At 37.8% G+C, this 23,411-nt stretch overlaps 1 protein-coding gene across 1 annotated transcript in view; it reads right to left on the minus strand.

Annotated features, from left to right (window-relative positions):
- Positions 1 to 23,411, minus strand: part of LOC145946704 (dynein axonemal heavy chain 7-like) — a 200,218-nt gene that overhangs the window by 85,844 nt on the left and 90,963 nt on the right. Inside the window, exon 9 of the mRNA XM_083056463.1 lies at positions 1,889 to 2,384. Within this exon, the coding sequence (XP_082912589.1) occupies positions 1,889 to 2,384 (496 nt within the window). The remainder of the gene's footprint in view (positions 1 to 1,888; positions 2,385 to 23,411) is intronic.

Raw genomic sequence — 23,411 nt, forward strand, 5'->3', positions numbered from 1 at the left:
CAGAGCCCTTCTCCCTTTCCTCCCCCTGCTTCACCCGAATCCCCCGATCCACCTAGATCTCCGTCTCCAGCTCCCTCAACCATCAACCTTGAAGATTCTCCTCCCTCCTCCCCAACGCCTTCTGAAAATCGGGAACATCCAGAGGAGTTTGAAACAATAGATATCGGCGACGACGATTCTGACGAATCGGAATCGCCCACCAAGCTTACATACGAGCAATTTAGAGCTTGGTTAATAAATCAGCTCCCTGGGATACGAGAAGTCCCTGAGGGAGCTTTTACAATTGGTCCAGGCTCCGTAGATCATGAGGCCTTGCGAGAATTTTTAGAAAATACTAGCAGAAATAACAATTCCCTGATATGTTCATGGGCGCAGATATCCTTTAGCCGTCCCTGCACACCTCCTCTTAAGAACTTATCCCCCCTCCACCGTCCATATTCAGGAAGTGCCATGACCCTCACACACACATACACCTTTTTTGTATCTATTAGTTATTTAATAAAACTATTGTAATTACCAATCGGGGCCCTAAAATTTAAACAATAACTCCCTCCCCTCTCTGCCCCGATTGAAGACCTCCGTATCTATGTATCACCCGCGATCCATACACACACACACTCACACTTCTATTAGCGAATAAGTCCGTTTATTATTATTATCATGTATAGAATTTATTTTTGTCGCAATATATATATATATATATATATATATATATATATTAAAATAAATTTATAAAATTTTAACTTCAATGATTTCTATTAATTAGCAAACCCGTTCCCACTCATTCCCGCAAACCTAAATCGCACAAGGTCTCATCCTGAGCAAAAGAGATTAGATTCTCTTGCCGAAAAGAGACCACCGAGCGAACGGCCCTTTAAAAAAATGTAAAAGCGACCCTTGCGGTCGTTGACCTATTTGGGCCCAGACGTTCGTTCGACTCGAACAGACGTGCCGCATGCGTTTGTTCGAGAGATAAGTAGTTACGCCCTCCCTCTGACTCTTCCCTACTTGAGTCTGGACGTAACACAAATTACAAATTTTTTTTAAACTGATATTGTTATATAATGCATCATTTGAAATCTTGCAATTTTTGTCTGAAACATTTTTTTCTATCTTGCATATTTTTGGAGTTATTCAGAAGTCTCCACCTTTCTTGAACACCTAATATATATTTTTTTTCATACATATAAACATATACTCCTATATATGTATATCCCCTATTGAGGAATTACATTTTTCCAAAGGGGAAGTTTAGGTTTTAAATTTTTTTCTTGAAAACTATCTAGTTTACGAAAAAGATAAAAGAAATAAAAAAGTTTTTAAAGAAATCAAGCTTTCTAATTCATATATTTAGATGATCACATTCAGATGCGTTAAAAAGTTCTAATAAAAAATTGAATAGGGTTTAGTCATCCCTTTATAACGACACGGGAAGATTAAAATAAGATTAATAAATATCCTTTTTATTAATGGTAAATATCCACCAAATTGCATTTTTTAACTTGTCCAAAATTTGAGAAAAATATTAAAACTTAATTTTCACTTTTTTCTATGGAGGAATGTAACTCCTCTGGGAGAGAATATAGGAAGAAGTACATGTTTATATGAAAAACTCTACTTAATTTTTGACAAAAAATTATTTCCTAAAAATTTTCTTATTTAAAAACACCTTGTATATGTATATACAGGGTGTTCTATTGTAAAAGATTCAGACAAATATCTTTTGAAGAATGTATTTTAGAAAAAAATGTTTCAGACAAAAGTTGCAGAATTTCGAAGAAAAGAAATTGGCGCTACAGACATTTCCCTAAAGGACGATTTTCAAGGTCACTTAAAAGTAATTTATATTTTTTTAAATGGAACCACTTTAATATATATAGCAATATACCGTGTTCGATTGCCTGCTCGATAACATCCATATAATTATGGTCGGTTAGTTTCACGATTTCGAGTTCATTTGTTTTTTCCATATTGCGGATCCATTTATTGGTTTGACCTTGTGGATCAATGAATAGGCTCCATCTGTTCGAGTTATCCATTATAATGGCATTTTCGATGGAGAAGCTGTCTCGCGGCAAACCAAATATGTTCCAAGAATTAATCTTGATCTCCGAGCCCAATACTTCGACGAAGTTGTATTTTTGCGAGCAAGGTATATTCGAATTCATTACGTACACTCGCCATTTTTCCAAACTCTCAGCGCGAAAAATAGCTGTGAAGAGTCCCAGATATGCAATTACACCACAAGATATCAGGACATCACCAGGCAATGCTTCGAATGACATTTGTAATTTCTCAGTGACTGTAATCCAGCGATCTTTTTCTCCGCCTAATCCACCTATCAGCTTCTCCGCACGAATCAATTTATTTTTACAACTCGTCACCTATTATAAATTATTGTTAATATATGTAATGCATTAAAATATCTGTAATACATTAAAAGAAAAATTAAACTGTTGTTAGAATAATCAAAAGGTTTATTTCACATAATAAAATCACAAAAATCGAGAAAATAAAATTAAGTTTTTTAGACGCTTTGTTTTAGAAGCTTTGTCTTAAAAAAATTAATCTTTTACATAAAAAAATTAATATTATTTGATGTCTCTCTTTTTAAACTTGAATAATTTGTGATATAAATGTGATAAGAAAACAGCGTTATCAAAATACAGCATAAGCATAAATACAGAGTATAGAATAAGCATAACATAATATAAATATTTAGCAATGTTTAAAAAAATATTTTAAATAATGATAAAAATTTCTAAATTATCAAGAAAATTATATTCGTTTTTGTCTCTTTCAATCTTCGTCATGTGTTGCTTGACTCATTACACGTATTTTTAAAATTTTTTGTCATGAAAATATATGTATATATGCACACACACACACACACACACACACACACACACACACACACACACACACACACACACACACACACACACACACACACACACACACACACACACACACACACACACACACACACACACGCACGCACGCACGCACGCACGCACGCACACACACACACACGCACGCACACACGCACGCACGCACGCACGCACGCACAGGGTGTTTTATTTTAATTCCCCCAAATATCTCTGAAATTAAGCAAAATACGAAAAAAAGGTTCCATTAAAATTATAGAATTTCGAGAAGGAAAGAAGTTGACGCTACTGACTCTTTCCTAAAAGATGATTTTTAAAGTTATTTAAAGGTTAAATTTTTTTTTTTTTATGGAACTGTTAAGGGTGGAAATCATTTATCTCTCTGCTGGATTGCACAATAGATATTGTATTTTCACCTTATTACAGTGATACAAACGTGATTGCTCGCACGCCATAGACAGGAAGAAAAAGTGAACAAAAGAAACCGGAAAAAGAAGGAAGAGCTCACTGTATCCAACCCAAAAACAAGAGAAAGTATTGCCAACTGGTTATAGGTGCGCTGCAATCATTTCTGGCGAAAGATTTAAAAATATATTATATAATAAAAGATATAACAATTCCTACCAAAAGCAAAAACTCGTGCCTTGTGCACAATTGTTTGTTATAGCGAAAAATTAATTCTCGCTATAACCAACACAATTACATCCGCGTGCGGGCTCTGTAACCGGTTTATATTTTATATATATATTTGATATTGAGAGCCGCGAATTTGTCTTAATGTTTATTCCCCTTTCTAAAAAAGGCATGTTATTGACATTGTTGTCGCTTTTCCGCGATGCTCTCCTTTCCGATTGGCTCTCTGTCGATTTGCGTTGTGTGTTATATTTGTAACATTGAAAGGCTGTCATCACGAGGGTTAGCAGTTAGCAGTTTGACAGTTAATCCAAAATAAAATAAAATAATAATATGTTTTAAATAATATCAAGAGACACGGTAGTGTCTCGCGCCAAGTAACGCGCAAGCAACACCACGCGCGAGAGCAGCGAGGCACGCCGTGTATCTTTACGCGAATCGGATAGTTGAGAATACCTTAGATTTCGAATGCTTAATAACGGCTGAAGCGATCGAGTTCTTACTAGGCTTAATCGAAAGATTGAGTTTGAATTATATAATAAAAGTGTTTTTATTTTTACTGTACGTGCTTTGTAAGAGAAAATATCATAATGTAAAGTGTCAAATGTGATCAAATGTGAAAATTTTACTTATTTCTCCGACTCGAGGATGTACGTTTGCAACGTTTGATACAAGATGACGTTGGTGTCGCTCGTTCGATGGTAATAATCTGTAAACCGACCGATCGTGTTGTGTAGGAGTGAGAGTGTGTGAGAGACAGAGAAAAAGAGAGTGATGGAATGAGTGAGTGAGTGTGAGAATGAGAGAGTGTGCAATCTTTACGTGCGCGAATCGCGGTGTGGTGAGCCACGAAAGTCTCGGTAGTGAAAAAAAAGGTTGACGACTTGGTTACTTGGGGGGGGGGGCGGCACGGAAGTCTATTTACAATATATACAAGTTTTACAGTATTTTCACAATGTTTGCGCGAATTGAACTTAATTAAGGACTTCAGTTTTATGCGACGATTGCGCGTACGACCGAATTAATTGTCCGACGGAAGTGCGGAACAATTTACAAAATGGAAAGAAGCTACTACGAACTGCGAGTGCGAACGACTGCGAGTTGAGTGTGTGTTACCGGCTCCGAGCTAGCGCTTTTGACCTTCCAGAAAGTTCCTTGAAATGAGGATCATTTTTTGGTATCGAACGAAAGGGATAAGCGGTTTTCTGGAAAGTCGGAGGACAAATCTGTTTGTTGTTATTCGGCGTATTTGTGTGTGTGTGCCGATCTATTCGGGCAACGGTGACTTAGCGCGCCTCGCATGGTCGAGCGCGCGGCTCTCGACGCGACGCGAGATTGAGAGAGGGTGTGCACGTGATTTCTGCGCAGACCGAGAAGCGCGAAATGCTTGCCTCTCTCGCGCTCATTTTGATCGCGATTGAGATGCGCAGTCGTTAGTTCGGCTCAATTTCTAACAGAGAGAAAGAGAGAGGGAGAGAGACTCGCGGATAGGTGCACGTATAAATGTGCGTACGCGTGCACGCATAATAATAATTACTTTCTTGTTATGCTATCATTCTACTACATATTTCTTTCATAAATATACAATTATTGATTTAAAATAAGGAGGCAAATTAAAGCTAAAATATAAATAACAAAAATATACATTTATTATATCATTATCATGAAATCTCTTTACGTTATTTATTATTAGCTTTCATTCCTATTTTATATCAATAATTATATACTTGATGAAAGAAATAGGATTGGTAGCAGAAAAAAATAGTTATTATACAGGGTGTCCCATTTTAATCTCCCCAGACAAACATCTCGAAAAATATGGAAGATACGGAAAAATGTTTCAGACAAAAGTTGTAGGACTTGAAGGGGGACAGATGATGAAAATATGGACTTGACCTTGAGTGATTTGTTGAAGATCAGGTCAAGGTTATTGATGTTTTCTTAAATGAAACCCCCTATTTTTTATTGTATATTCTTGTAGCCCTTGTCGAGACGTTTTCAAAACACTACCTATTGATGTCTTTTACGCAAGCCGTTCTCAAGATATAAAGCTTTAAATTTGACATACCGCCGGCATTTGCATTACCCGATGTACATCGCGGGGAGGTTGTTCAGTCGAATTTGTATATCAAGTGGCTCTAAAAAGAGCAGACTTTGTGTGTGTGTGTGTGTGTGTGTGTGTGTGTGTGTGTGTGTGTGTGTGTGTGTGTGTGTGCGCGTGTGCGTGCGCTTCTTTAGTAAAACTTTTATCTCTCTTTCTCTACCATTTTCTTATCTTTTCCCTTACATTAAAATAATCAGAAGAAAAATAATTAGAGAAAATTACTAAAAAAGCACACACATACCCACACACACATACACACATAAAGTCTGCCTTTTTAGGGCCATTTGATGTACAAATTTGACTGAACAACCTCCCCGCGGTGTACATTGGATAATGCGAATGCCGATAATATGTCAACTTTGAAGCTTCGTATCTTGGGAACAGCTTGCGTAAGAGACATCAATAGGTAGTGTTTTGAAAACGTCTCGGTCTTGTTTTTACTTGGCGTAATTTTTTTGATATCATTACTTTTCTAGTACAATTCTATATAGCTTTGCAACTTTAATTTGTCACTGGCGCGCGTATACTTGGCGCCTTTTTTTACCTTTTTTTTTAAAAGGTAAGTTTTTATGGATTGTATCAATCTTTTTTGTAGTGTTATAATACTTTAAACTTGATTAATATTTTTGACATTCGCGTTGTGTGTTATATTTGTAGCATGGAGAGGCTGTCATCGCAAGGGTTAGCAGTTACCAGTTTGACAGTTAGTCCAAAATAAAATTAAATAAAATAATAATATGTTTTAAATAATATGTTATAATACTTTAAACTTGATTAACATTTTCGCGGAAAAGAGGCAACAATACTTGCGAGAATTAATGTTTTTTTTTAGAAAAAGACTAGAATAACACAAGCACGCGTTACGCCATTCCTCGATTTTATATAAAAAAGAATGATGGTTTTATATAAAGTTTGTTTAAACTTGATTAATATTTTTTGACAGAAATTAAATGATTAAAGTATTACATTGCTAATTAAATTTTAAAATAAAAATGTTATAAAAATTAAAATAATAATGTTATAAATAATATGTTATAATGCCTTATCTGTCATTAATATTTTTTGACAGAAATCAGCTGATAGCTGTTATAAATATTAATCGAGTTTAAGGAATTATAATACATTATTTAAAACATATTATTTTAAATGTTATAACATATTCTTATTTTAAAAATTAATTAGCAAATTGACGTTTTAATCAGCTGATTTCTGTAACAAAAATATTAATAGAAGATAAGATATTACAACATATTATTCACAACATATTGCTATTTTAATTTTTATAACATATTATTATTTTAAAATTTAATTAGTCGCTATATTAATATTTTCACTCACTCCAAAAAAAAGCGGTACACTTAAAATTTGGGAAAAAATTATCAAATTTCAAATGACAATAACTTCGTAAATAATAAAGATAGAAAGGTTTATAAAAAACGAAAATGAAGCTTGGAATCTCTACTTTAAGAATCTATTCATTTTAATGTTGCGAGATAAATTTATTGAAAATGGCGGATGACAAAACAAGAGCATGCAAAATTGAAAAATAATGGTCCGAGTTCGCTACGGCACATGGCGTGAGTCAAATGTCGTAACTTAATGGGATAAAAAGCATATGATAGTACAGAGTCTCCTCTTTAAAATGCTTTTTTAATCATCTCGATACGATGATTTTTCGCTGAGATATTCACATTTGAATTAAAAGGCAACTTTTTACTTTGAATGCGAAAAAGACTGACGTAATGTGCGAAAATTACTACTTTTGGGTATATAACTATAAGTTCCATCGATCGCAGCAATTACACGAGAAATGTTTGGATTAGCATTGTACAATTCATTAACGAATTCAGGTACGTGTCTTGCAATATAATTTTCTCTAGTAATTGAATTAAGACCAATGTTTTCCGGAACAAATCGTTGCATTAGAGATTGGCGAACAGTAGAAATTGCCATACTTGTCGCTTGTCTACTTGGATACTCGAAAATAACTTGTAAAAAGTCATCAGATAAACCCTGTCGTAGCTTACATAAAAACACCAAGAGATCCTTTTTCGATACGTACCTGTGACCCCCATTGCAAACTACTCTATCACAATAGTTAAAGAGTTCTAAAAATTGCTCTTTTGTCACGGGAGAGAATGATGAGAATTCAGAATCTGTGAGACTATTTTCATCAACGAATCTGCGCTTATTCACAGCGACATTGCGAAGTCCTTGCAGAAGAATCGCAAGTTGTGGACCTTTAAGAACATACGGTCTGTTTATAAATCGTAAACCACATAATAATGGCTCCAGGAAAAAACCTCTATCGTCAAGATAATGTTGACATGATCTGACATTCTCAGGAATATAAATATTGCACAAAATAAAAACATTTACTCGACAATCGGCAGAAATCTTGTGAACATCTTCTTCAACATTGCATATAATGCAGGTACGATTAGCAGTTTGTGTCAAAACATTAAGTCGAAGGCAAGTGGGATCGTGTTCTATTATGCGTATCTCATCAAGAACGGATCGATTACAATTAATGCAGAGCCTTGTTCGATCTGTTATTTCAAGAGCTGGTCTGTTAAAAGAATCACGTCTAACAATAGCGATTTCGCGGCGAGCAGCATTTTCATCCCCATCTATTCGACTCATTTGTGCCGGTAGAAAAGCGCCATCACAGATATAACAACGTAATCTGTTTCGCCAAGCCATTCTGAATCATCGATTACTGATCGCGCTCTTTTCTCAGCACAAACTAAATTCGAAATAGAAGAGAAAAGAAAAGGGCGTATTAATATATTGTGATGAAAATAATAAAATATATTTGAGCTTTACTGCAATTATTTGAAAAATACTGAAGAGAAAATACTACAACATACAATGACAGGATAAAAAATATTCCCAGTAATGCGATGTTAGATGATTATATTTATCCAAGTTTATAACAAGTATTGTTAGGCCTGGGCGTCGTCGGGCTCGCGTCACAATATATATATGTATATATACACACACTTTTAATCATTATTCTGAAACCTGAATCGGTGAAATTATCTGTGATCGCGTGATAAAATATCCATCTTTGAGGTCTCCTGGAGCTAAAATACTGCTTTAACGAGAGTTGTTGCCATGAGAACTTTTGATCAGAATGACACGAACAACATTTTCCCAAAGTTTCAGACAAATTTGCCGAGAACCCATTTCCATAAGTTTTGTGCGGGGTCCTTTGCACATTGTTTCCTCACCATTTTATTTTGCTAATTAAGATGGTTTTTCAATTATAGCTTTCTCATAGAGGAAGCTTAATTTGTACATTGCCATAATTAAAAAACCATCTTAATGAGCAAAATAAAATGGTGAAGAAGCAATGTGCAAAGCCTCTTCTTTGAGGAAGCCATAATTGAAAAACCATCTTATTTATTAATTTTTTTCTTTTTACTCTCCTTCTCAGGGGTGCTGAAGCGACTGGATGGGACACTGCCAAGTCCAGTTTTGCTCTCATGTTCTTGTTATATTGCAAGTTTTTAGTATAATGGCTTTTTGTGCTTCTTCGTGGTTGTATATAGGTAGCTTTGGCTGTGTCAAGTATTTTTTGAACGTGTTCGGTGTTATGCCTATTACTGATATTATTAGTGGTATTATGTATACTTTTTATTGTTTTCATATTCTTTACATTTCTTGTGCTAGTGTGTGTTTTTCTATTTTCTCGTTGTGCTTGTGTTCTATTGCGTCATTTGGTATTGAGATGTCGATCAGATATGTTATTTTTTCTCTTTTCTTTGTGAATGTAATATTTGATCTATGTAATATCTGGTCTATTGAATTTCATTGTTTAGTCGGTGTGTATCGTTATGACCTAGTATAGTCCGTATTCCTCATTTTCAATGATGGTTGTCTTGTGAAAGTAAAAAGTTGCCTTTTTATTCAACTGTGAATATCTCAGCGAAAAATCATCGTATCGAGATGATTAAAAAAGCATTTTAAAGAGGAGACTCTGTACTATCATATGCTTTTTATCCCATTGAGTTACGACATTTGACTCACGCCATGTGCCGTAGCGAACTCGGACCATTATTCTTCAATTTTGCATGCTCTCGTTTTGTCATCCGCCATTTTCAATAAATTTCTCTCGCAACATTAAAATGAATAGATTCTTAAAGTAGAGATTCCAAGCTTCATTTTCGTTTTTTATAAACCTTTCTATCTTTATTATTTACGAAGTTATTGTCATTTGAAATTTGATAATTTTTTCCCAAATTTTAAGTGTACCGCTTTTTTTGGAATGAGTGTATATTTATTTAATTAAGAAGTAATATATTTGAGAGCCGTTCGCTCGAAGAACCACTTAAGTCGACTTAAATCGTCTTTCAAAATTCGCTTACCACTGTGTTGATATTCATCTAAACAATAAATCTGTTCAGTCTCGCTAATTTCCTAACTATTTTAAGGTTTTAAAATAATATTTTGTATTGCGCGGTTTCAACGGCGCACCGTCACCAACGCGCCAGTCGATGTCAGCGCGCTGTCGATGTCATTGCGCGTTAAATTCACAGTTAATCGCTCAGATTTCTGTATATAATGTATATGAGCCGTTTGCTCGAAAAACGACTTAAGTTTTTGCACAAAAAATTTAATTAAGGATTCAACGGTGTGGTGATTCGAGTTATTAAACATTATGTTCCTCAGCTTTTATATTTTTTAATATAGAGGTATTTAGTAATAATTACTATTTAGTAATAATTTATTACCATAAAAACAAATTTTAAAGCAATATAATTGTTTTCATTATTGATTACATTAAAATCATATATAAAATTTTAAGTCGTTTTTCTGACGATCGACTACAACAACATGTAAAATATGTTTGATGTCCGTAAAAAATATTAATATATAAAAGCTGCTTTTTAGCATCAATTTCAATTACACATAAAATAAAACATTAATTAATTTAAAAGAAGACTTAGTATCTCGGTGGACGAAAATTTATTTTATTCTATATTACATTAATCTACTGTTTACTGTTTTCATTCTTATTACATTAATAAACTGTAGTTTTCTTATATATGTATATAGTTACGCATAATTCATAAAAAGATCGTTGTCTACACACAATCGCGATCGATATCAGAAAACTAATGAAATTATTAATTAGTTTTCACAATTAATTTGTAATAACATATACTGAGATGATAGATCTTGAAACGCATTTTTCACAAAATATATATTTATTTAATCGAATAAGAATTGAAGAAAAATAATTATATTAAAATTTAATTATCAAATTACGTTTTATTAATACTTTTTGACAGAAATCAGCTGATTAAAGCGTTAATTTGATAATTAAATTTTAAAATAATATGTTATAAAAATTAAAATTATATAATACATTTTGAATAATATATTATAATACTTTAAATTCAAATAATATTTTTGACAAATATTAGCTGATTTCTGTCAAAAAGTATTAATCGCGGATAAAACACAATAATATTATTTAGAACATATCATTATTTTAATATTTTTAACATATTATTACTTTAAAATTTAATTAGCAAATTAACTCTTTAATAAGCTGGTTTCTGTAAAAAAATATTAATAAAGAAAAAAAATATTAAAGGATCGTTGCTATAGGACTTATAGATTGCTGAATTTTCCCGATAAACGTTTAAACTTGAAAAGATTAAGGCCTCTATAAGGCCTAGAACATTTTCAGTCGGCTCGTTTTGTAGGTCTTGAAGAGACCTTCGAAACGCGCCTACTCTTCTAGACCTTAATTTTTGCAATCAAAGTTTAAAAGTTTTCCGTGAAAATTAAGGCCTGTATAAGGACTAGAACATTTTCTTTGGGCGCGTTTTAAATGTCTCTTCAAGAACTACAAAATGAGCCTTCAGAAAATGCTCTACGACTTACGCAGGCCTTAATTTTTGAATTCAAAGTTTAAACGTTTTTTGCGAAAATTAAGGCCTGTATAAGTCGTAGAACATTTTCTGAGGGCGCGTTTTAAAGGTCTCTTCAAGACCTACAAAAAAAGGCTTATAAGTCGTAGAACATTTTCTGTAGGCTCATTTTGTAGGCCTTGAAGAGATTTTTGAAATGCGCCCACAGAAAATGCTTTACGACTTACACAGGCCTTAATTTTCGCGAAAAACGTTTAAACTTTGAATTAAACAATTGAGGCCTATATAAGGCTTAGAACATTTTCTGTGGGTTCGTTTTGTAGGCTTTGAAGAGACCTTCAAAATGCGCCTACAGAAAATGTTCTAGGTCTTATACAGGCCTTAATTTTCGCGAAAAACGTTTAAACTTGATTGCGAAAATTAAGGCCTATATAAGGCCTAGAACATTTTCTGTAGGCGCATTTTGAAGGTCTCTTCAAAGCCTACAAAACGAACCCACAGAAAATGTTCTAAGCCTTATATAGGCCTCAATTAGGGAGGATATTTTTAAGAGAAGTAATATAACAACTAGGTCTCCGGAAAAAGAAAAAGAAAAGGGGGAAATGGATATAGATAAGGATCTGAGAGGGATGATTAAGAAAATGAGAGAGGAGGTCGAAAGAATGATAGGGAAATTAAGTGAGGAGATAAAGCAGCAGGAAAATAGGTTAAAGGAGGAGATGGAGGAATTGAGAAGGGATCATAGGGAGCAGGCAAAGGAGTGGAGGGAGGAGAGAAAGGTGTGTGTTAAGAGAAGACATTGAAAAAATAGCGAAAAAGGTAGAAATATTGGAGGGGAATAAGAAGGGCTAAAAGAAATGAAAGGGAGGGAAGAGAGGAATGAGAGAGTGTTCACGACTAAGGTGTGGATTTGAAGAGCGATCCGGTAGTGTCAAATTACGACAGTTTGACAAGACACAATTCTTTATTATTCACAATTATAATGTACACTTAACATTAATTATCTTTCCGTTCAGGCGAACAAAGTACGAAATGCGAGTTCGTTTCTCATGGGTTTCGCGTGTGGAGTTTATGAGCGACTGTGTCGAATGGGCACCGCGACATCCTTTTATTGTCTTTGACATTCCAGAAGATTCCCCGACGGTTAGCGGATTGGGCCTTCCGCTAATGCGCGGGTGAGAGCCTTCTAGAAAGTCAAAGACGGATTCGACGAATTGTCGCGTGCCACCTTCGATTTCCGCGATCGTAATCGGCGTTCATTGGGCGTTGCGAGGAAGCGTGTCGATAGCGCTCGCGCTCTTTGCGCATCGTTGCTGTGCGCGCGCGTGATTCTGCGCGGAGTGTTTGGTGAAACGCGCCATTTACGAAAGATGATTGCGCGCTTACGGTCGCGATCTCGAACATACCGCCCGCCTCACATCGTGCGATGGATCATGCGATGTGACTTAATGACATGCGAGTGACAACTAATACGATCATCGCGCCGCCTTGTGGGGGGGGAGTCATGCTGCTCTCGGAATGCGTTTATGCTTTTGTGAGTGGACTTTTGCAACGTTGATTCGATGCGGGCGTTCATGCGGTTGGAGACCGGTTATGGTTCCGCTGGATTCGGCGGATGGAATGTGATGGTGATAAGTGTGATTAGCGCCCGGATTACTATGGCACGTAAAGTGCATTGCGACCGGTGTTGACGGCCGGAGTAACTCAACATGAGGCACGTAATACAATGCAAGATAAGGTTAATGAAAATATGTACGCGAGAATGACGATATGTAATAATCGGAAGACGCAAAGTTTTTTTTTGTTGTTATTTCTGCGAATTGTCAGTCTCACCCTGTGACGCCAGTAGCAGGAGTACGAGTTTTGTGATGGGTCTCGTGAATTTCGAGGTTGCGGTGCGCACAGTTACCATGCGGACTAGCCCGTCGGCGCCGGGATGTGTGGCCACGATTCGAGCGAGCGGCCACTTCGAGGGCGGTGATGTTTCTTGCAGAAGTAAACATAGTCGTCTAGGTTGGATTCTGAGGTTGTCTTCGTTCACTTTGGCCTTGGAATGAGGCTCTGTATGAACTCTTGTGAGACCAGCGCGATCAGAAATGGTCGCGCATTTGCTGCATTTGTTGCCATCTCGATAACCGTGTTGTATTTGTATCCAGTAACGTGGGCTCCGGAAGTGCTGTGAGTGCGGAGCCGATCAACAAGTGACCTGGCGTGAGTGCTGACAGATCGTCTGGGTCGTCGGTGAGTGCGGTCAGAGGCCTTGAATTAAGGCACGCTTCAATCTGAGCTAGCAGTGTGGCCATTTCTTCGTACGTGAGTTTGGTATCGCGACTCTCCGCAGATAGTATTTGGTTGATTTCACGACTGCCTCCCATATGCCACCGAAATTGGCCGCCGGAGGATTGAACCGCCATTGGACTCGATTGTTTGCCATTTCTTTGGCGATTGCCTTTCCTTCGACACTACTGGCCTTGAAGAGTCTTCGCAATTCTGCATCAACGCCGATGAAATTTGTACCACAGTCGCTGTGTAACTCAGCGCACATAGCTCGACGTGACGTGAATCGGCGAAAGGCGGCTATGAATACTTCGGCTGTATAGTTTGATGCGACGTCCAAGTGCACTGCTCGCGAGCTCATGCAGACGAAGATGACAAGGAATGCCTTTGCCGTTTTTTGTCCACGCCCTGGAGATGTTTTTACAAAGACGGGTCCTGCGTAGTCGACTCCAGTGACCTCGAATGGTCACTGGAGTCACACGGGTGCGTGGCAGATCCGCCATCAGCTGCTCTGAGATTACCGCCCGCCATCGCATGCACGTGATGCAACGATGTATGCAATGCTTTGTGAGACTCCTTCCCCGCAGAATCCAAAATCGTTGACGTACCATGTTCAAGGTTAGTTGCGTTCCGCCGTGAAGTGATTTTTTGTGGCAAGATTCGATTATTAGTATTGACAGCTTGGACGTAGGAGGAAGTACAATAGGATGCCTCTCGTCGAAGAAGAGAAGGGAGTGTCAGAGTCTTTCTCCGACTCGCAGAATTCCTTCCCGATCCACGAACGGTTTGAGGCAGGTTAAGGTGCTCCGTGTGGGAAGAGGTGAGGCTGACAACAACAAGGTTACTTCCCTTTTATAAGTTGCAGATTGGACCCAGCGAATCCACAATTTCTCTGCCTCGATAATCTCTGCTGCGGAAGGTGGTTCGGCGTGTCCTTTGCTGTGACCCATTGGCTTGTGTACAGTCCTGCGTCTGTTCTTGGGCAGCCACCGAAGACACCATGCGGTTACTCGCAAGAGTTTGCTTAAGTTCGAAAACTTTTTCAGTAAGAAATGATCTTCGGGAGTCGTCATGACAGTTAGTGACGAGGTTCTTTGCTCCTTTTGACAGTCAGCAGATGGCTCCGTGTGACTTCCGTTGCCTTGAAGAGAGTGTGCGTCCAGAAGGAAAGGAGGTCCGGTCCACCAGAGTGCGTGATGTGTCAACTCGCTTGGCAGTAAACCCCTGGATGCGCAATTGGCGGGATTTTGACTACCAGGGAGATGATTCCAGTGTGCCCTTGGAAGTAAGCTTTGAATTTCGGCAACTCTGTTGGCGACGTATGTCTTTCACTTGAATGGATGGCCCTGTATCCAGCCCAGCGTTATCATTGAATCGGTCCAAAGATACAGCGGTGAATCGAGGAGGTTGAGCGTCGACGCCGTGTGAAAGGCCAGGCGTGCGAGGAGTGTGGCAGCACATAATTCCAGTCGAGGTAACGAGACTTTTTGGTCGGTGAAACCTTACTTTTGGCGGTTATTAAGGATACAGACGCCCTTCCATTTTTGTCTTCAGTTTTCAGGTACAGCACGGCTGCGAATGCGCGCTCTGAGGCGTCCGCGAAACCGTGTACTGATCTGACCTGAGTGGACGCTTCTTTACTCAAGGCTCTTGGAATCCGGATTGTCGATAAGAGAGGAAGCTCACTCTACAACTTGCGCCATCTATCCGCTTCATGTTCTGGCAGGGTGGTGTCCCAATCGAGGCCTAGTAACCATGCAGATTGTATGGCTATCTTTGCGTGGATGATTACTGGAGTGAGCCATCCTAGTGGATCAAACAATTGCGCCGTTTGTGACAGAATTGTTCGCTTCGTGATTGCAGTTTCTTCAGGGCGTTTTACGGCGAATGAAAAGCTGTCCGTTGTTGGGTTCCACAGGAGATTCAACATGGAGTGTGCCACTTCCAATGACGTCCAGGACCGGGAGTCCACTGTCATCCTGTCTTCTTCTGGTAAGTGTGTTACTAACTCTTTGTGGAATTTGCAGCCCATTTTTTCAAAGGAAAGCCGCCTGCCTCGCAGAGTTGGATTAGTTGTTGCTGGATTTGCATTGCTTCCTCAATGGAATCGGTGCCGGTTAGAATGTCGTCGACATAGATGTCTTGAAGTAACGTAATTAGCACCCTACGGATATTTTTTGCCATCGTCGTGAGCCAATTGATGCAGAGTGCGAATAGCGAGGAATGGAGCGCACGCTAATCCGTAAGTCACCGTGTTGAGATTATATTCTGTGATTTCTGAAGTAGCAGTGTTTCTCCACAAAATGCGTTGCAGACTTCTGTCGTCTTTATGTACCAGGATCTGCCAGTACATCTTTTCCACATCGGTGGCTATCACATACCGATGTTGCCATCGGAGGAGGATGTCGGTCAATGCTGGCAGCAAATTCGTCCCGATCATGAGGTGCTGATTGAGGGAAGTGCCTGAAGGACCGGTCCAGGATCCATTCGAACACCATTCGAAGACGCGTTGAGAAGCTGGCTTTCCGAAGCACTCCGTGATGTGGAAGATAACAGGCTTTCCTTGAGTCAGCATGCGAAGTTGTGCTCGCCGGTAACATGTGGTTAAGTTGCGCGTAAGTTTCCATGAATTCCTTGTACAATTCGTAGAACTGACGATCCTTTGCAAAGCGCCGTTCGGTGTGCAGCAAAAATCGTTGTGCTGCTGCTCGGATTTCCGACAGATCTGGAAGTGTTGGCTGCACAGGCAATCTGACGACGTAGCGGCCGTCGGGATTTCGTGTGTGCGTTGTGACGTAGAGGTCTTCGCATTCTTGCTCCTCTCTGGTGAGAGAGGTGACAGTCGAAGGAGGTTCCTCTTGCTCCCAGAATCTGCGGACGAGAGCAGAAAGTGAATCGCCAACTATGCACTGGTGAGTGGCGATCTGTTCGGTATCTTCTCCGGTTTTGAATTTTCCAGATAGGATCCAGCCGAAGATTGTCTGCTGAGTTATGGGTTGCGATCTGGAGCCCTTGCGCAGGCCGTTGCGCAGTATGTCTGCATAGATGTCTGCCCCCAGCAGGATGTCAATCGGGTCGGACGATGTGAGATCGGGATCGGCGAGGTCGAGATCACGAACGTGAGACCACTCGTCTGAAGGAGCATCTGAGACGCTCGCGTATCCCGTAAGCCGTGGAAGAATTAACTCTGATAACGTTACTGAATCTCTTCCTGACCGCGATGAGATTCTTACGTGCACGCGTCCTTTGGCAGTGTTCGTCTGCTGGCCTCCTACGCCGAACACTGCTACCGAGGTGTAGTGCCGCTGTAATTTCAGTCGCTGAGCTAGGTTTTCCGATATGAGTGTTGTTTTGGACCCTTGGTCTACAAGTGCGCATGCCGTGTGAAAATTGCCGAAGCGGTCGGCGACGCGTACGCGAGCGGTAGCAAGTAAAACAACAGGTTTTGACCGTGATAGGTTGTGTGCGACGTAAGACGTCTTTGAGGTCTCCGCCTCGATCGGGGCTTGCCGGTATGCGTCGTGAAGTGAGGTGTGATTACGTTGTGCGCACACGGAGCATGATCATCTGGACGGACAGTCGTTGAATTTGTGTTTCCCCAGGCAGTTGGTGCAAAGGTTATTTGAGTCGACAAATTGCCTTCCTTCCCGAGTCTTCTTTGTTTTGTACTCCTCGGATTGCATTAGTGTGTGTTCCTTCTTACAGAGGCTGCATCGCGTTGATCCGAAATCGCGTTTCTGAGTGTGTAGCGTGCGCGTAGATCGACTCGTACTTTCGTTAGATTTGTTCGCGCCGGGCTCAATTTTTCCTGGTTGAACTGCCTCCAATGTTTGCAGCCTACGCTCGAGAAATCGCTGCAACGTTGCGAAGGTTGGCGGTTCTGGGGAGTCGTTGATAGAGTTCTCCCATTTGCGCCGAGTGCGGGTGTCGAGTAGCTCCACGATTGAGAAAACGAAGAGGTCTTCGGTGCTTGAAATTGGTCGGTCGATGCTGTCCAGAGTGCCTGCCGTTGTGGTCGCGCCGTGAAGGATCTTGCGCAATTCGGGCGCGGATTCCGCTTTCAATTTTGGTAGTGCGACGAATTTTGCGAGACACGACCGCACTAACAGTCGCTTGTTCTCAAATTGCTCGCGCAAGATTGTCCATGCGTGACGGTAGTTTTCCGAGGTCGTGGGCAGATTTTTTATCACAGACTCGGCGTCTGCTTTCAGGCTCACCTTGAGATAATGCAGTTTTTCCACGTCAGAGAGATTGCCGTCATTTCCAATGATGGACTGGAATAGATCCCGAAAGGCTGGCCAATCTTCGTACTTTCCGGAGAAGTGGGGCAGCTGAATCCTGGGCAGCGTGATTCGAGATCCCGATGAGTCAACTCTTGACGTGGAGGTCTTTGCGACTTGGTTCTCGTTGGCAAGGCTGGCAGCATAATCGAGGAGAACGCCCTTCTAATTAAGGTACGCTTCCTCTGCAACTTCGAAGTGATCCTTTTTCGTGTAATCGTGCTTTCTGATGTCTTCCCCGTAGTCGGTGCGAAGGATCTCGTGTTGTTTTTCGTACTTGGACCAGTATTTTTCCAGCTTATCTAAACGTGCCTGTACGGCGCCGGAGGTAATGTTGGCTTGGCCCAATTCTTTTAAGTTTTCGACGATGCGTACCATGAGTCCGTGTGTCTTCCGTTGGCTGTCGATCAGGTCCTCCATTTCCCTTTCCATCTTGCTTTAGGAAATGCATTTGGGTTGGCTAATACGTTTCACTGGTTTTCAGGTGATTCAGACACGAACGCTGTACGGCAAACGCGGATCCGGCTCGAAGGACCATAAATGTTCACGACTAAGGTGTGGATTTGGAGAGCGATCCGGTAGTGTCAAATTACGACTGTTTGACAAGACACAATTCTTTATTATTCACAACTATAATGTACACTTAACATTAATTATCTTTCCGTTCAGGCGAACAAAGTACGAAATGCGAGTTTGTTTCTCATGGGTTTCGCGTGGGGAGTTTATGAGCGACTGTGTCGAATGGGCACCGCGACATCCTTTTATTGTCTTTGACGTTCCAGAAGGTTCCCCGACGGTTAGCGGGCCTTCCGCTAATGCGCGGGTGAGAGCCTTCTAGAAAGTCGTTGCAAAAAAGCGTGTCGATAGCGCTCTTTGCGCATCGTTGCTGTGCGCGCGCGTGATTCTGCGCGGAGTGTTTGGCAAAACGCGCCATTTACGAAAGGTGATTGCGCGCTTACGGTTGCGATCTCGAACAGAGAGAGGGAGTAGAGATAAAAATAAGAGACATGGAGAGAAAATGCTCCTAGAAAATAGCTGCTAGTTGCAAATTACATAGTTTTTCTTATAAACAACTATGTGTTTTCTTTACATTAATTGATTTCTTTTATTATTTTATTCATAAAAGTGTTAAGGTAAGAACATCGGAAAATGAATATTTTACGACATTTTCCATAGTTTATGTGAGATTATGTTAAACTAAGGTATAAAATCCATATTTCGTAAACTATTCACTTTTACCATCTTACCTTTATAACTTTTTATAGTGAATATTGCGAGGAATAGATTTATGTAAAAAAATTTGATGTAATTTCATTTAAAAAAAGATAAATGATCTTCAAACGACTTTGAAATTCCCTTAGGAAAAAGTCTGTAGCTTCTTTTTTCCTCGAAATATTACAACTTTAGTCCAAACTTTTTTTTGCTTAATTCGCTAATTTTGCTTAATTTCAAAGATATTTACCTACAAATTAAAATAAAACACACACGCACGCACGCACACGCGCCACACACACACACACACACACACGCACGCACGCACGCACACACGCACGCAGACACACGCACGCACACACACACGCATACACACACACGCATACACACACGCATACACACGCACGCACACGCGCGCGCACGCGCTTCCCGTGCTCGTCCGTATTATGTGCGATAAGTAATTATCGTCAAAATAATATAAGAAACTTTTAAAAGTGAAATTTTTATAGTTTCTGTGTACTTTATAACTACATATACATATGTGTGTATTTAGAGAGAGATTTTCCAAATATTTTTAAAATATGTCCCCAGCTTTCTTTTTATTTCTTTAACATTTAATTTCTTCTATAAATAAAGATTAAATAGCAATGTGAAAGTTTTAGTCGGCGGTCGTTGTTTATTAAAATATTATTAACAAAAAAAGTTGGATATCAAGATTTAAGAAGTTTCACCAAATTGTTTCAAGAAAAGTTACGAAGTTTATCACTAGAAAAACATTGGAAAATTTTATTGATTTGCAAAATACTACTGATAAATTTTTAAAACCAGTAAAACCTTTAATTGAACAGTTTGGATCTGGAAATATTTATAATTCAGATCGAAGTAATTTCCATTTACTCATTCATACACGATACAACCAATAATACCTATAATGACAATTTGTTGTCACTTTTATTTATTGTATTAAAAGTAGTTAATGGTAATTTTGAATCAAGAGTAGAAGAATACTTGTTTAAATTAATAAATGTTATTGTAAAAGCATCGAAATCTAGTAAAATGACATTAGGAATTTTTCTTTTATAACTATTTTATATTTTTAATTAAATGATTGAATTAAAGTAAAAAACAATCGTTACGGCTCTGCTAAAATTGAATAACTAATTAGAGTCTCAAAATGAGTTGGCGATGAGAGTCCGGGCGCAGTTAATAAAGCGCATATTTATTTAAATGAGTAAACTTTAATATAAAGATAGTTTACATAGATAATGATACGCAGCGATGATAGCGTACGTTTCGGCTCTTTCTTTAAGCCTTCTTCAGCGCATACAATTAAAAGATTGACTGTCTATTAGATGAAATTTAGTTTGTGATGTTCAAGACGTGAAAGACTGCTACCTTCCATATTATATTCAGCTAATCTTGAAGTTATTTCTTCACTGGGTAGATAAGCCCAGGAAGTCGATAATGAGAAATATATTATTATGTCGTAAAATCTGTAGGTGAAAATTCACTTTTTTATGGAAGGAAGCTTATTGTAAATGTTAAAATTTTTTTATGTATTATATAACAAAAAAGAACGGATCAAAATAACTTATAAATTTGTAGATCTCATTATTGTACAGGGTCGAAAATTGTAACGGAAGCGTGGAGTTGTCTAAAGTGTAGCAGAACAATCGCATTAACATACTAAATTCACTCCATCTTTTTACATAAGATACGTCGATGACATCATATTGACGGCTCCTCCTTCTCTTTATAACCACATACTAAATACTTTTAATTCGTTCCATCCCCGCCTACAATTCACGGTAGAAATTGGGAAAGATAATAAATTAAATTTTCTTGATCTAACTCTAAATTTGAAAAATAATAATATCTCCTTTGATTGGTTCCACAAAGCAACTTTTTTCGGCAGATATTTAAACTTTTATTGTCAACACCCCATCTGCCAAAAACGTGGCACCATAATAGGTTTAATCGACAGAGTGATATTTCTATCTCATCCATCATGTGATCAAAAGAACCTTGAAATGTGCATCAGAATTTTATTAATTAATGACTATCCTTTAGAATTTATCTTCAGAACGATACGAAATCGCTTAAAAACAATATTCAACAACGATTACTTAAATAAAAAGAACAACATTTGTAAACAGAACGAAGAGCGAAATTTCTTCTTTATTATACCGTATGTTCCCACTATATCGGAGCAATTCAAAACCATCACAAAAATATCAATACTAGAATCGCAGACACGGGACTTAATAAGATGCGCAACATCACAAAAGTCCACAAAGACCCACTAGAAAAGGCACATTGCATGAATGTAGTTTATAAGATAAACTGTAATAATTGTGACACCTCTTATGTGGATCAAACCAGCAGACAGTTACATACAAGAATTATTGAACATCATAACCATATTAAAAGAAATACAGCAAATCGTTCTGTCATTACCGAACATAGGCTCGAATTTAACCATGATTTTAATTGGGACGAAATACAAATTTTAGATAGCGAACCTATTCTTGAAAAAAGACTCGTCTCCGAAATGCTATATATTAAGAGACAAAAAACAGCCTAAATTCACACACAGATACAGAACTATTACCATCTTCTTATTTTACTGTAACTAATAGATTGCCCAAGATATAAAAAAGAGAAAAAAAGGGAAACATCTTCATGTGTTAGTCCTTAATTTATTAAATATCTATAATAGCATATTATAGTGTTTTCTTTTTCTTTTCTTTTTCTCGTGACTTTTAGTTTTTAATTAAAACGTTTATTTATTGTTTATACACTTAACTTTTATTTGACTATTATTCGTTAGCTGACTCCTTTGACTTTTACATAACGTACCAGTTTGTCATGTTTATCCTAGATTTAATTTAACCACTCTCCTCACGATGAGTGATATCAGTAACCGAAAAAAACTTGGTCTCTAAGAATATTAAACATTTAGTATGTTAATGCGATTGTTCTGCTACACTTTAGACAACTCCACACTTCCGTTACAATTTTCGACCCTGTACAATAATGAGATCTACAAATTTGTAAGTTATTTTGATCCGTTCTTTTTTATTATATAATATATAAAAAAATTTTAACATTTACAATAAGCTTCCTTCCATAAAAAAAGTGAATTTTCACCTACAGATTTTATGATATCATAATATATTTCTCATTATCGACTTCCTGGGCTTATCTACCCAGTGAAGAAATAACGTCGAGATTAGCTGAATATAATATGGAAGGTAGCAGTCTTTCACATCTTGAACATCACAAACTAAATTTCGTCTAATAGACAGACAATCTTTTAATTGTATGCGCTGAAGAAGGCTCAAAGAAAGAGCCGAAACGTACGCTATCATCGCTATGTATCATTTTCTATGTAAACTATCTTTATATTAAAGTTTACTCATTTAAATAAATATGCGCCTTATTAACTGCGCCCGGGTTCTCATCGCCAACTCATTTTGAGACTCTAATTAGTTATTAAATTTTATATTTTATTTAATAATTTAAATGAGTCATAAAAAACTATTAAGTTAACATTTATATTTCTTACAATTTCATTTTAAAATGTGATTAGCAGAAGCTTATTTTCTAAACATTGGTTCTAATAGCGTTTTTCTTATCGATTCATGGACTGGACATTGTCCCAATATTATTTCGGATTTAACACCTCCAGGAAAATATATTACTATGTATTATGATAATAAAGATATTATAGCAAAAAACAGCCATTAGATGTTTATGGATTTAAAATTTGGAAAAATTTTGCTAGAAGATTTTCAGATACGATTTTACTATTAGAAAGTAATATAAATTTGCACGAACGAAATAATATAATAAAATTGCAATCTCTGATACATAATCAATTGTCATCTTTACGATATCACAACTTATTTAAATATTTGTGGTTTGAAAGAGGTTAGACGAACAAAAGACCAGAAGAATTTGAAAATCCGATACAATTTAGTTTTGACGAAACTTCAACAACATGTAATATTGAAGGTTGCAATAATATAGCTATCGTAAGATGTTCTTGGTGCAAGAAGTCATTATGTTTAAAACATTTTTTTGTAAAATATTATTATTGTAATGAATATAATGATTGAATAATACAAAA

Source organism: Prenolepis imparis, unplaced genomic scaffold (genome assembly GCF_030444845.1).
Source record: "Prenolepis imparis isolate NDT839.2.m4 unplaced genomic scaffold, iyPreImpa1.0 SCAF_18, whole genome shotgun sequence".
In the NCBI taxonomy this organism is placed as follows: Eukaryota; Metazoa; Arthropoda; class Insecta; order Hymenoptera; family Formicidae; genus Prenolepis; species Prenolepis imparis.